At 47.6% G+C, this 11,212-nt stretch overlaps 2 protein-coding genes across 3 annotated transcripts in view; one reads left to right on the forward strand and one right to left on the reverse strand.

The window, feature by feature from the left end:
- Nucleotides 1–3,776, forward strand: part of POGZ (pogo transposable element derived with ZNF domain) — a 60,541-nt gene extending 56,765 nt beyond the window's left edge. For both annotated transcript variants that reach the window (XM_060201715.1, XM_060201716.1), the window contains one exon: nt 28–3,776. In XM_060201715.1, the coding sequence (XP_060057698.1) occupies nt 28–1,699 (1,672 nt within the window). In that variant the 3' untranslated portion in view covers nt 1,700–3,776. The remainder of the gene's footprint in view (nt 1–27) is intronic.
- Nucleotides 3,777–4,846: 1,070 nt separating this feature from the next.
- Nucleotides 4,847–7,773, reverse strand: PSMB4 (proteasome 20S subunit beta 4). The gene is made up of 7 exons (XM_007530650.3): nt 7,606–7,773; nt 7,222–7,428; nt 6,817–6,963; nt 6,594–6,675; nt 6,054–6,170; nt 5,798–5,886; nt 4,847–4,962 (listed from the first exon to the last, which is right to left on the reverse strand). The coding sequence occupies exons 1-7, from the start codon at nt 7,743–7,745 to the stop codon at nt 4,950–4,952; spliced, it is 795 nt and encodes a 264-aa protein (XP_007530712.1). The 5' UTR covers nt 7,746–7,773; the 3' UTR covers nt 4,847–4,949.
- Between the last annotated feature and the right edge of the window lie 3,439 nt (nt 7,774–11,212).

The raw sequence follows: 11,212 nt of genomic DNA on the forward strand, positions 1-11,212 counted from the left end.
TCTTCCTCTCTTTGGCTATTCCTTTAGATATGGCCAGACTCGTGACCGAGTGCATGACCAGAACTTTAAGAATGTATATCCTCCTCCGTCCTTCCCTGTGAATAAAGCTGCCACTGTGAAGTCTGCGGGGGCCACCCCAGCGGAGCCTGAAGAGCCACCAGCTCCCATGGTCCAGGCACTTCCATCACCAGCCTCCACTGCGACCCCTCCACAGACCCCAACTCCCTCACAGCCTTTGGCCCTTCTGCCGTCAGCTACAGAGGGGGCTGAATGTCTGGATGTTGATGACCAAAATGAAGAGAGCCCGGTCCTCCAGGATCCTGAACCAGCATCAGGGGGTGGTGGGAGCAGTGGAGCTGGCAAGAAGGAACAACTCTCTGTGAAGAAGCTGCGTGTGGTACTATTTGCCCTCTGCTGCAATACAGAACAGGCTGCCGAACACTTCCGGAATCCCCAGCGACGCATCCGCCGCTGGCTCCGGCGCTTCCAGGCTTCCCAGGCAGAAAATCTGGAGGGCAAATACCTGAGCTTTGAGGCAGAAGAGAAACTGGCTGAGTGGGTGCTGACTCAGCGAGAGCAGCAGCTCCCCGTCAATGAGGAGACCTTATTCCAGAAGGCCACCAAAATAGGACGTTCTTTGGAGGGAGGGTTTAAGATTTCCTATGAGTGGGCTGTGCGCTTCATGCTGCGACACCACCTGACGCCCCACGCCAGGCGTGCCGTGGCCCACACCCTGCCCAAGGACGTGGCAGACAATGCAGGCCTCTTCATTGAGTTTGTCCAGCGGCAGATTCACAACCAGGACTTACCCTTGTCCATGATTGTGGCCATCGATGAGATCTCCCTGTTTCTGGACATGGAAGTGCTGAGCAGCGATGACCGGAAGGAGAATGCTCTACAGACGGTGGGCACAGGGGAGCCATGGTGTGACATGGTGTTAGCCATCCTGGCAGATGGTACGGTTCTCCCCACCTTGGTTTTCTACCGTGGGCAATTGGGTCAGCCTGCTAAGGTACCAGACTCTATCCTGCTGGAGGCGAAGGAGAGTGGCTACAGTGACGACGAGATGATGGAGCTGTGGTCAGTCCAGGTGTGGCAGAAGCACACAGCCTGCCAGCGCGGCAAAGGCATGCTCGTGATGGACTGTCACCGCACTCACTTGTCGGAGGAGGTGCTGGCTATGCTTAGTGCCTCTAGCACTTTGCCTGCTATAGTCCCAGCAGGCTGTAGCTCTAAAATCCAGCCGCTCGATGTATGTATCAAACGAACTGTCAAAAACTTCCTGCACAAAAAGTGGAAGGAGCAGGCTCGGGAGTTGGCAGATGCCTCATGCGACTCCAGCATCCTCCTGCAGCTGGTGCTGGGCTGGCTGGCTGAGGTCCTTGATGTCATTGGCGACTGTCCAGAGCTGGTGCAGCAGTCCTTCCTTGTGGCCAGTGTTCTGCCTGGTCCTGATGGCAACGTCAACTCTCCTGCCAGGAATGCTGACATGCAAGAGGAGCTCATTGCCTCCCTAGAGGAGCAGCTGAAGCTGAGCGGGGAACAGTCGGAGGAGGCCTCAGCTTGTACCCCCCGGCACAGGTCATCTCCAGAAGAGACATTTGAGCCTGAAAGCCTGCACCAGCTTTTTGAGGGGGAAAGTGAAACGGAGTCCTTCTACGGTTTTGAAGAAGCTGACCTAGATCTGATGGAGATCTGAGTGTTAGGGTCATGAGATGGGGATGATGGAGTGGGGCGGGAAAGTATGAGGGGTGGGTAGAGGGATTTAGGGAATGGGGGGGGTCATAAAGTGGGCTATTTGGTTTATATTTTTAACTTTTATGCCCCCCACCCCACCCCCTTGTTGGCTGAACACTTCCCTATGGACTTGTGGGTCATTAGGAAAAATGATAGAGATCATGTCTGAGCCGAGGAGCTGGCCCGCTGGTCATTCACTTCTGCTAAGAACAGGTTTTTGTGACTTTTTTTTAAATTTAAATCACTGTGTTTGGTATTTTTCTGACAAAATCAAGAAAAAGAAAAAAAAAATCCTTTGTGGGTGAATGTTAAATTTTTTTTGTTTTCCCTTTTACCTCACTTGTATCATAGTACATTTGGATTTTGTTTGTTCGTTAGACTGACTGTGGCCAATGTCTTTGGGCACATGCTATCCAACCATTGTCAGTGTGAGGACATTTCCAGAGACGGGAAAGACAAAATATGTAGCTCACAAACTGGTTTATTATATATATGGATAAAAACTTTTTTCATTGTGGTCTTAACACTTTTATATAAAAATGGAAATGGAAAAAAAAATCCCACTGAACTCTTCTTCCTTCTCCTTCCCTTCCCTCTCCAGAGATGTTGGTTTATACAGCAACTCTGATCTATAAAGTTGTGGCTTTAAAAATGCATGAGACCTTTAACCACCCAGAATGATGACTAGATTTGTTATTCCTCACTGTTCTCCCTCCAGCAAAAACATGACAAAGCCAATATTCTTTGCACTCGAGGTCCTTGGCCCCTTCCCTATGCTCACTCGCCACTCTGGACAAAGGATCATACATGTGTCATTAGCAAGCAGGAGGTACTGTACAAGGGAGTCACACAGGGCGCTGGGGTGGACACCATTGTCAGTAAATGCCAACCCCCATAGGGCTGCCCTTGCTACTGAACTTCATTCTGGTACATGGACAATGTGCCTGGTCAAGACTGCATGTCCTTCAGCAAGGCGCTTATGGGGCAAGAAGTGTTGAACAAGAGAAACCACTTGTAATCCAGCTTAATCCAGTTGTGGCATCTGTCCCCTCTCACTGCTCAGAGAACTCTTGACTCTGACCCGAAGAACCACCACAGGGGTGTGCACAAAGAAAAAGACATAAATCTTTTATTTTTCACTGCCAGCTTCAAGGAAAGAAAAGGTTTTTTTCTATAATTTGCATGACGAATTTTTTCCAAATCCTATGTACTCATGGTTATAAACTGAAACATACTGGAGTGCAGAGAAATGGAGCAAAAACTCAAGCCCACCTTTCCTACCGCTCCACCACTCTTTGCCCATCCTGAGGCTGTCAGCACCATCCCTCTCCTGTGAGCCCAGGAGGCAACCTGCACAGGCTTGTAAATGGTTCATCTCTTAAACATACAAGGAACATTTAATAAAATGAGGGAAAGTGGATTTATAAACAACATGGCAATTTTCTAGCTGACCCTGTTTTAATAGGCTTTCAAACTGGGAGATGCTTGAGCTGTGATGGACCTGGTGGGACGTGTTTTATCACCTGTCTCCCTCCTCCCCTTTTTCTTTAAAAAGAAAAAAATTAACAGCCCCCAGCCCCAGCACACTATAATATAGTGAACTGGAGTGACCCCTCCCTAAAATAGCTTGACCAGCATTATGAACCCAGGATATCTGAAACCAAACTGAGATTCCCATCTCTCCCCCAGCTTTTTACCAGATGCCATATTGACAGATAATGGACATTCAAGTCAACACTTTGCCTTTGAGAAAGTTCAAGAAGCAACCATCGGCTCTATTTACAAGGACCTCTGTGGTAGTCTCTGCAGCAGACCTGCCTTCACAGAGCTGGATTCCTGGCCTCGGCACACTGTATGGCATTCTTGACGGATAATTTTTTAAAACATCATTAATACTAACAGTGGGTCAGCTGGGTTTGGGCCAGGAAGTTATCTTTGTGGATTCTGCCTGCATGGCTTAGTAGTAGAAGGAAGGTCTTTTTTTGTTTTGGTTTTTTATAATTCAGTTTAATCAATAAACAAGTATTTATTGACTCGTTTCTGTGTTGAGACTGTGTGGAAGATTTATATTGAAAGCTCATGGTTTTCTTTTGCTTTAATTTGTTGTAATGATGGATGATACAAATGGGAGGGATGTTTTGATTTCTCCCTCAGTGTGCTTGCTCACCTCACTTTGATTCCTAGTTGTTTGTTGTTTTTTTTTTTTTTTTTTGAAGGGGGGGCAGGGAGATTAAGAGAGGATATGCATCAAAGACCAATGGGTATTTTCCTGAGAGCAGAGCAGTACTTGAGATTCTATCTACCCAGTGAGCCACCTTCTATGGCCACTAGGGACTCTCTCTCTTTTTTTTTTTTTTTCCCCCCCTTGATGAGAAGCTGGGCACCATTTCAGCCCATGAGGTGCTATGGACTGAATTTGCAGTCCTGAGCATTAGTTCCCTACTACTTAAATCTGGCTTTCTCCCTATTCTGGGGATGTGCTAGTTTGACTCAGTTACACTCAGGATATATTAATGAACACAAATGCTTGTAAGGTTTTCTGACTACTAGAAATAAACACTAGGATAAACTACTTAGTATTCCTTTTGTGAAGGTTGGAGTTGGATGAGTTGAAGGTCTGAGTGGGTCAGTTTAGCAGCCCTACTCAGTGCTACATCTCTTTGAAATTAATCACACTTGCAGTCAAAAAATAGCCAGAAAGGGCACAGAAGACAGCATAGTGGTTATACAAAGACTTTGATGAATGAAGCTGAGTTGCCAGGCTCAATTCCCAGCACTACCATGAGCCAGAGCTGAGCAGTGATTTGGGAAAACTTTGAAAAAGAAAATAATATGCCAGGAACTTGAGATTTTTAGAACCTGTTGCCTGGGTGAGTTGTTGAAGCAAAACTTAACAGAAGTCAAACATGCCACCACACAGATATGGCCTGAGTCCTACATAATGCCTACGTACAAGCCCAAAGGAAGATAGTTTTGGACCTTCTGCAGTGTAGTGAAGAAAATTCTAAATATAACAATCAGAACTAGCATTCTCTGGTGAGGGAGGGAGGTGACAACTGGCAGTTGTGCTCTTAGTGTGTGACCTAATCAGACAATAAAACCACTAAGCAAGCGTTTCAAATCTGATTTATTTTACAAAAAAAAAATTCTACCTTTGATTCATACAAGTTCAAAGGAGGGTGCAACTTCAGTTCCAGGCAATGGCGTCTATTTCATTCAAAGCCACTAAAAAGAAAACAAAAATTGTGAAGCCACAGGAAAAGGGAATATAGTTTCTCAAAGCACCACAATCTCTAATCAAAGCCTTCTGCCCAGAGAATGTTTTTGATTGAAACCTCCAGAAAAAGCCACTTTAATGCAAGTCGTCTCCCAACTCCTTAAACTGCCTATTTTCCTTACTGTAATTTTGAGTTCACCTTTTTCTTTTTTAAAAAACATGATCTTTATTAGAGACAGCCAGAAACTGAGAAGGGAAGGAGAGATAGAGAAGGGGAAAGACAGAGACACCTGCAGTTGTGCTTCACCACTTCTGGGAGCCAGGGGGGTGCATTTAACCAGGTGTGCCAGTGTCTGGGCTCAATTTCACCTTAGTACATACAAAGGCCTCATGTCTGCCCAACACTTGATTTTTTAAAAAATATTTTATTTTTGAGAAACACCAGAGCACTGCTCAGCTATGGCTTATGGTGGTATGGGGGGGGTTGAACCTGGAACTTTTGGAGCCTCAGGTATGAGTTGCTATTTCCCCCGCCCACCACTTTTTTTTTTTTTATATACTTTTATTTATTATTTGGATAGAGACAAAATTGACAGGAGAGAGACACCTGGAGCCTTGCAGGAGTTTGAAAACCTGGGTCCTTGCATACTAATGTGTGCACTTAACCAGGTATACTGCCGCCTGGCCTCCGCACTTTTAGAAAGACCACAGCACTAGTCAACCAGCCACAGAGCTTGGTGGTTCTGTCCATGGTGCCAGAACTCAAACCTAGAACCTCCTGACCCAAGGTAAGGCACAAGCCTGGTGAGTTGTCTCTCTGACCACCTACTATAATTTTATCACCTGATCATGTGAGCAATATCCCAGCTGGTCTCTGCAGACAGTGGTCCCTCTATTTCCACACCTTTTTCAGTTACAGTGGCAATTTGGAACTGAAAGACAGCAAAAACAAAGGTCAAGTAAAACATCTTCCCTTAATCTGAAAATAGATGACTCAGAAATGGGCCAATCTGTTCTTCAAAGCATAGGGCCAGAGACTGCAAGTATCCAGAGCCTGACAGTCAGATTCCCACCATCTTCTTATTTACACCCTCCTCACCCGGTTGTAGGAACGGGCATCTCGGTAGTACAGGACTCGCATGCAACGTTCCACTAGCTCTCGGGCCTCGGTCTGGCTCAGCACTGGCTGCTTCTCCAGAACTTCTCTCAGCAGGGGCTAGGGAGATTGGGGAAAAACAGGAGAGATGAGGGGGTAAGTGCCAAGTCACATGACTCAAGTCTGTTAAAAGAAAAATATGAGTATGACAGGAGCATTCCACCTGCTACCTCACCAGAATGGACTTATGCTAAGGCCTTGTTGAAGGGGAAGTTCTAGAGCATCCTCTTTGCACATGTCTACTAATTCCACCCCTCACTGAAATGTCAGTATCGCCTGCACAGCCTATGGACTATAAAGCAATCAGTCTAGCCTGTTCACATCCCAATCAATGGCCAAATTGTTTTCTATGTACTTATTTAACACTTAGGGCTAAAAGAGAACCAAAGCATCACTCTGAAAAATGCAATGCAGAGGCTAAATTCGGAGGACCTCATGCTTGACTTTGTGTCACCCCTTCTCCCACCTCTCCTGACTGCTTACCTGAGCCAAGTATGCACCATAACCAGTGGCCAATGAAGGGGCTTCGTAGGCTACCCCGAGCATGTCCACGTAACCTAGGAAGCTAACAAAGCACACCTCAGGTTTCTCAGCCACAACCGTGGCACCAAGGCGTCTAAGTTGCTAGTGGGAGGTCCTGGGGGAAAAGGAACAGACACCCGCGGTCCGGTGGTCAAAGACACCAGTTACCTGCCCTCCGACCAACCTTTCTCCATCAGCATAGCCTCCAATGACCATGGTGTTCCACAGGGGGTTCATCTTGGAGCGGCGGTTGTACAGCGCCCTGGTCAGCCATGAATGGATGGCTCTCGGGCTGTAGCTGTGGCCGTCTCCCAGAAGTTCCTCGTCAATCCTTGAAGGGAATTGGTTATGAAGAAGACAAGACACTTGGCTACCCTCCTAACGCTGAAAAACACCAGATGAGAGTTCGCTTCTCCCTCACTCGCCCTGCTGTCTCGCTCCTCCCCTTCCATAAGGCTTAAAAACCAGCGCAGTGGTTGCCAGCGCGGTGGCAGTGCACCCGAAAACCAGCGCTCAGTCTCATGAAGGACAGAGACTCGGCAAAGGTTAGCACGGGGGACCTGCATGCGCCCCTCGTCTGGGGACTTACACCATCTGGTCGATGACTTGCTTCACATGCTGGAAGTCGGCGTAGTCCCCGGAAGCGCCCAGCATGGTGCTGTTGTTGACTTTCATGATGCGGGAAATGTTGCGGAAGCGGGCCAAGGAGCCGTAGGAGCCCAGCATGTCCGCCGCGATCACCACCCCGCCCTCGAACTTCACGCCCAGGACCGAGGTCCCGGTCACCATGGGGTTCCTGGACAGAGAGGGGCGTCAGGCGACGGGTCACGGTGTGTGTGTGGGGGGCGCTCCGCCCCGCGCAGGGGCTCTGCTTCTGGGTCCTCCGGGCTCCGCGGCCCAGCGGCCCCGCGCCCGCCATCCCGCCTGAGGCACCAGGCCCGCGGCCCCGGCTCCGCGCAGGCTCGGTGCTTACTGGGTGCGCGTAGCTGGAGCCCCGTAGAGCGCGGAGGCTGGACCCACTAAGGAACCCGCAGCGGATGGAACGCGGTAAAACTGCCCCGGAGCCGGGCCCCCGGCCCAGTGTCCCAGCCGAGGCTCCACAAAGGCTTCCATCTTAGTCACGGTAGCGAGAGAACTGAAAGCGCTTGCGCCGGCGGAAGCGGAAGTGATCCTTCATTACCACACCTCCAACTTCCGGAGCACTGCTGCCGGTAGCCATGATGATGAGGTCTTGGTCGGCTCTAATGTCAGTGGGGAAAGCCGCACAGACCCAGAGAGATGGAACCGTTCAGCCTCCTGTTGCGCCTGCGCAGGTGTGTGTGTGGGGGGGGGGCTGCGTAAGGGGGTGTGTATTGGCGCTGACAAATGGAAACTGTGGCCCTGAAGGTGGCGCAGTATCTACAGCTTTGTACGTAAGAGCAAAAGGTTCCTCCTTGGTACTGTCCCTGGTGTCGCGTGTTCTCTCCCCAACCTTCTCTCTCGTTAGTACATGAATAAATCTTTAAAAAAACAATAATAGAAAGGAAAATATGGTCGATGGATCGACTCAATTTGTAGTAGGACTTTGGGCAAAGCTCTCTCTGAAAGTTCCTTGTCGAATGTCCTTGCCCACTTTTTAAAATAAGTCTTTAAAAATTTGGGGGGTGGGGCACGAGGTTTATCGCTAAGGCTCAGTGCTTGTACATCTCCACCATTCGTGGTTGCCATTTATTTTTCTTTATTTTTTAAGTATTTATTTATTTGTTGGATAGAGAGAGAAACCAAAAGGGTAAGACAGAAAAAGACTGACACCTGTAACGTTGCTTCACGCTCTTAAAGTTTTTCCAGGCAGGTGGGGACAGAGAACTTAAACCAAGGTCCCTGCAGGTGGTAACTTGTGTTCACAACCTGCTGAATCGCTGCCTAGCTCCTCTCACCCACCTGTTAAACAGCAGAAAAATTCCACTGGTCATGGGAGTGAATTGATTTTTTTAAAGAATTTATTTTATTTATTCATGAGAAAGATAGGAGGAGAGAAAGAACCAGCCATCACTCTGGTACATGTGCTGCTGGGGATCAAACTCAGGACCTCATGCTTGAGAGTCTAGTGCCTTAGCCACTGCACACATGTGCCCGGACCACATGGGAGTGAGTTGAAATTGCAAGGGTTTCCCCCTTTTTCTTAAATATTTTATTTATCTACTTCTTCTTCTTTTTTTTTTTTTGCCTCAAGGGTTATTGCTGAGGCTCAGAGCCTGCACCATACATCCACTGCTCCTGGAGACCATCTCCCCCCCCCCCATTGTTGTTGCTGTTATTGTTGTTGGGCAGGACAGAAATTGAGAGGAGAGGGGAAGACAGCGAGAGGGAGAGATAGGTAGACACCTGCAAACCTGCTTCATGGCTTGTGAAGTGACCCCCTTGCAAGTGGGGAGCAAGGGGCTTGAACTGGGATCCTAGCGCTGGTCCTTTGGGCTTTGTACTATTTGCACCTAACCTGGTGCACTACCACCAGGCCCCCTATTTATTTTAATGAGAATGATACAGAGAGAGAGAGAGAGAGAGAGAGAGAGAAGCTGCTCAGCTCTGGCTTATGGTGGTGCTGGGGATTGACCTGCGACCTCAGAGCCCAAGCCATGAGAATCTTTTGCAGAACCATTGTGCTATCTTCCCAAACCGGGATTCCCTTCCTAATGTAACTTTGTAGCAGGGGCTGGAAATAGTGTCTGAATCCAGTCTGGTGGACCTCAAACCAAATTAACTTGCCTACTTTGCTGCACTATTCCATGCAATTTGAAATTAAAATTTGTACTCAGCAAAAAAACCAAATCACATCTGCTTTATTTATTTATTTATTTATCTTTTAAAGAGCAGGAGGTGATAGCTTAGTGGTAGAACCAGGACATGCAAACCAGAAGCCTCAGGTTCAATCCCTAGTACCACAACTACCATAGCTGATGGTGCTCTGGCTTCCTTTTTATTACATGTTACTGAGTTTTGTTGTATAGAGACAGAAAAATTGAGAGGAAAAAGGAAGATTGGGAGAGAGAAAGAGAGACACCTGAGGCACTGCTTTACCACTTGTGAAGCTTCTCCTTTGCAAGTGGAAACTGGGGGCTTGAACCCATGTCCTTGTAATGTTGTAGCATGGGCCTCTCCCAGGTGTGCTACTGCATAGTCTCTAGTATTAAGTCTTAAAATAGGGGCCAGGCAGTAGCGTACCCATTTGAGTGCACATGTTATCATGCTCAAGGACCAGGTGTGAGCCCCCATTCCCCACCTACAAGGGGGAAGCTTAAAAAAAAGAAAGAAAGAAAAAATGGCCTCTGGGAGTGGTGGATTTGTAGTGCCAACACCAAACCCCACTGATAACCCTGTTGACAATCAAACAAATAAGTAAAATAACCTGGGTTGATTTAAACCCAAACAATTTAATTAATTAATTAATTTTACCAGAGCCTTACTCAGCTCTGGCTCATGGTGGTGTGGGGGATTGAACCGGGGACTTTAGTGCCATAGGCATGAGAGTCTCTTTGCATAACCAGAATGCTATCTGTCCCACCCACCCCCAACAATAAATGTTAACCTAACAGATATCACAATATTTTATGAAACCCTGAAAAGGAGAGACCCAGATCTTACAGCAAGTGGGGGGCTGGCTCTGCAGGATGAGCTGTGTTTTACTTGTGTGAGGCTCTAGGTTCAATCCCTGCACTGCATATGGCAAGCAGAGTTAGTCTCTGCCTCTTTCTGTCATATAATAAGTAAATTTAAAAGATTAAAAAAAAAATAAATCATTGTCAGAGGCCCCCAACTAACACTGTCTTACTGTCTTACTATTACTTCTTTTTTTTTGAAAGAGAATGAGAGCATCACTCTGGCACATGCAAAGCTAGAGATTGAACTTGAGCCCTCAGGCTTTGTGAGTCCAGTGCTTTATCTACTGTACCAATTCTGGCTCATTCTGTCCCCTTTTGGACTTGAAAAATACTAAGTTTTCCCAAATCCCACTACTCCAAAACACTAGGATCACTCAGAAGTTTACTCTGACAAATAGCAGGTCCTGATTTGTGATGGAAAGTATTTGCTGTGATTCCTCCCACACTACCAGGATGCATCTTTTAGTAGCTCCCTGAGGCCTCAGCATATCAGTTTAAAATCAGCCAACTGTTTCCATGCTTAGAAGCGGCCTGAGGAGCTAGGAGATAGTTCAACTGGTAGAACACACATTCTGTCAGGTGTGAGGACCCAGGTTCAAGCCCCCACCACCACATAGCACTATGCGTGACACTAGGGCAGGCTCCATGAGAGATGAGGCAGTGCTATGGTGTTTCTCCTTGCTACCTCTCCCTCTCTATCTGAGAAAAAAAATTTTTTTTTTTTTAAACAGAAGTCCTCAGATAATGCAGGTGCTCATTTCCAGCAGACCAGCTCTATAGATCAGCAAGTAGCCTACAAGAGAAAAGCCTTGGGGAGTCAGGTGGTGGCACAGCGGGTTAAGTGCATGTGGCGCAAAGCACAAGGACCAGGTAAGGATCCCAGTTCGAGCCCCTGGCTCCCCACCTGCAGGGGAGTCGCTTCACAGGCGGTGAAACAGGTCT

Source organism: Erinaceus europaeus, chromosome 11, assembly GCF_950295315.1.
Source record: "Erinaceus europaeus chromosome 11, mEriEur2.1, whole genome shotgun sequence".
Lineage (NCBI taxonomy): Eukaryota > Metazoa > Chordata > Mammalia > Eulipotyphla > Erinaceidae > Erinaceus > Erinaceus europaeus.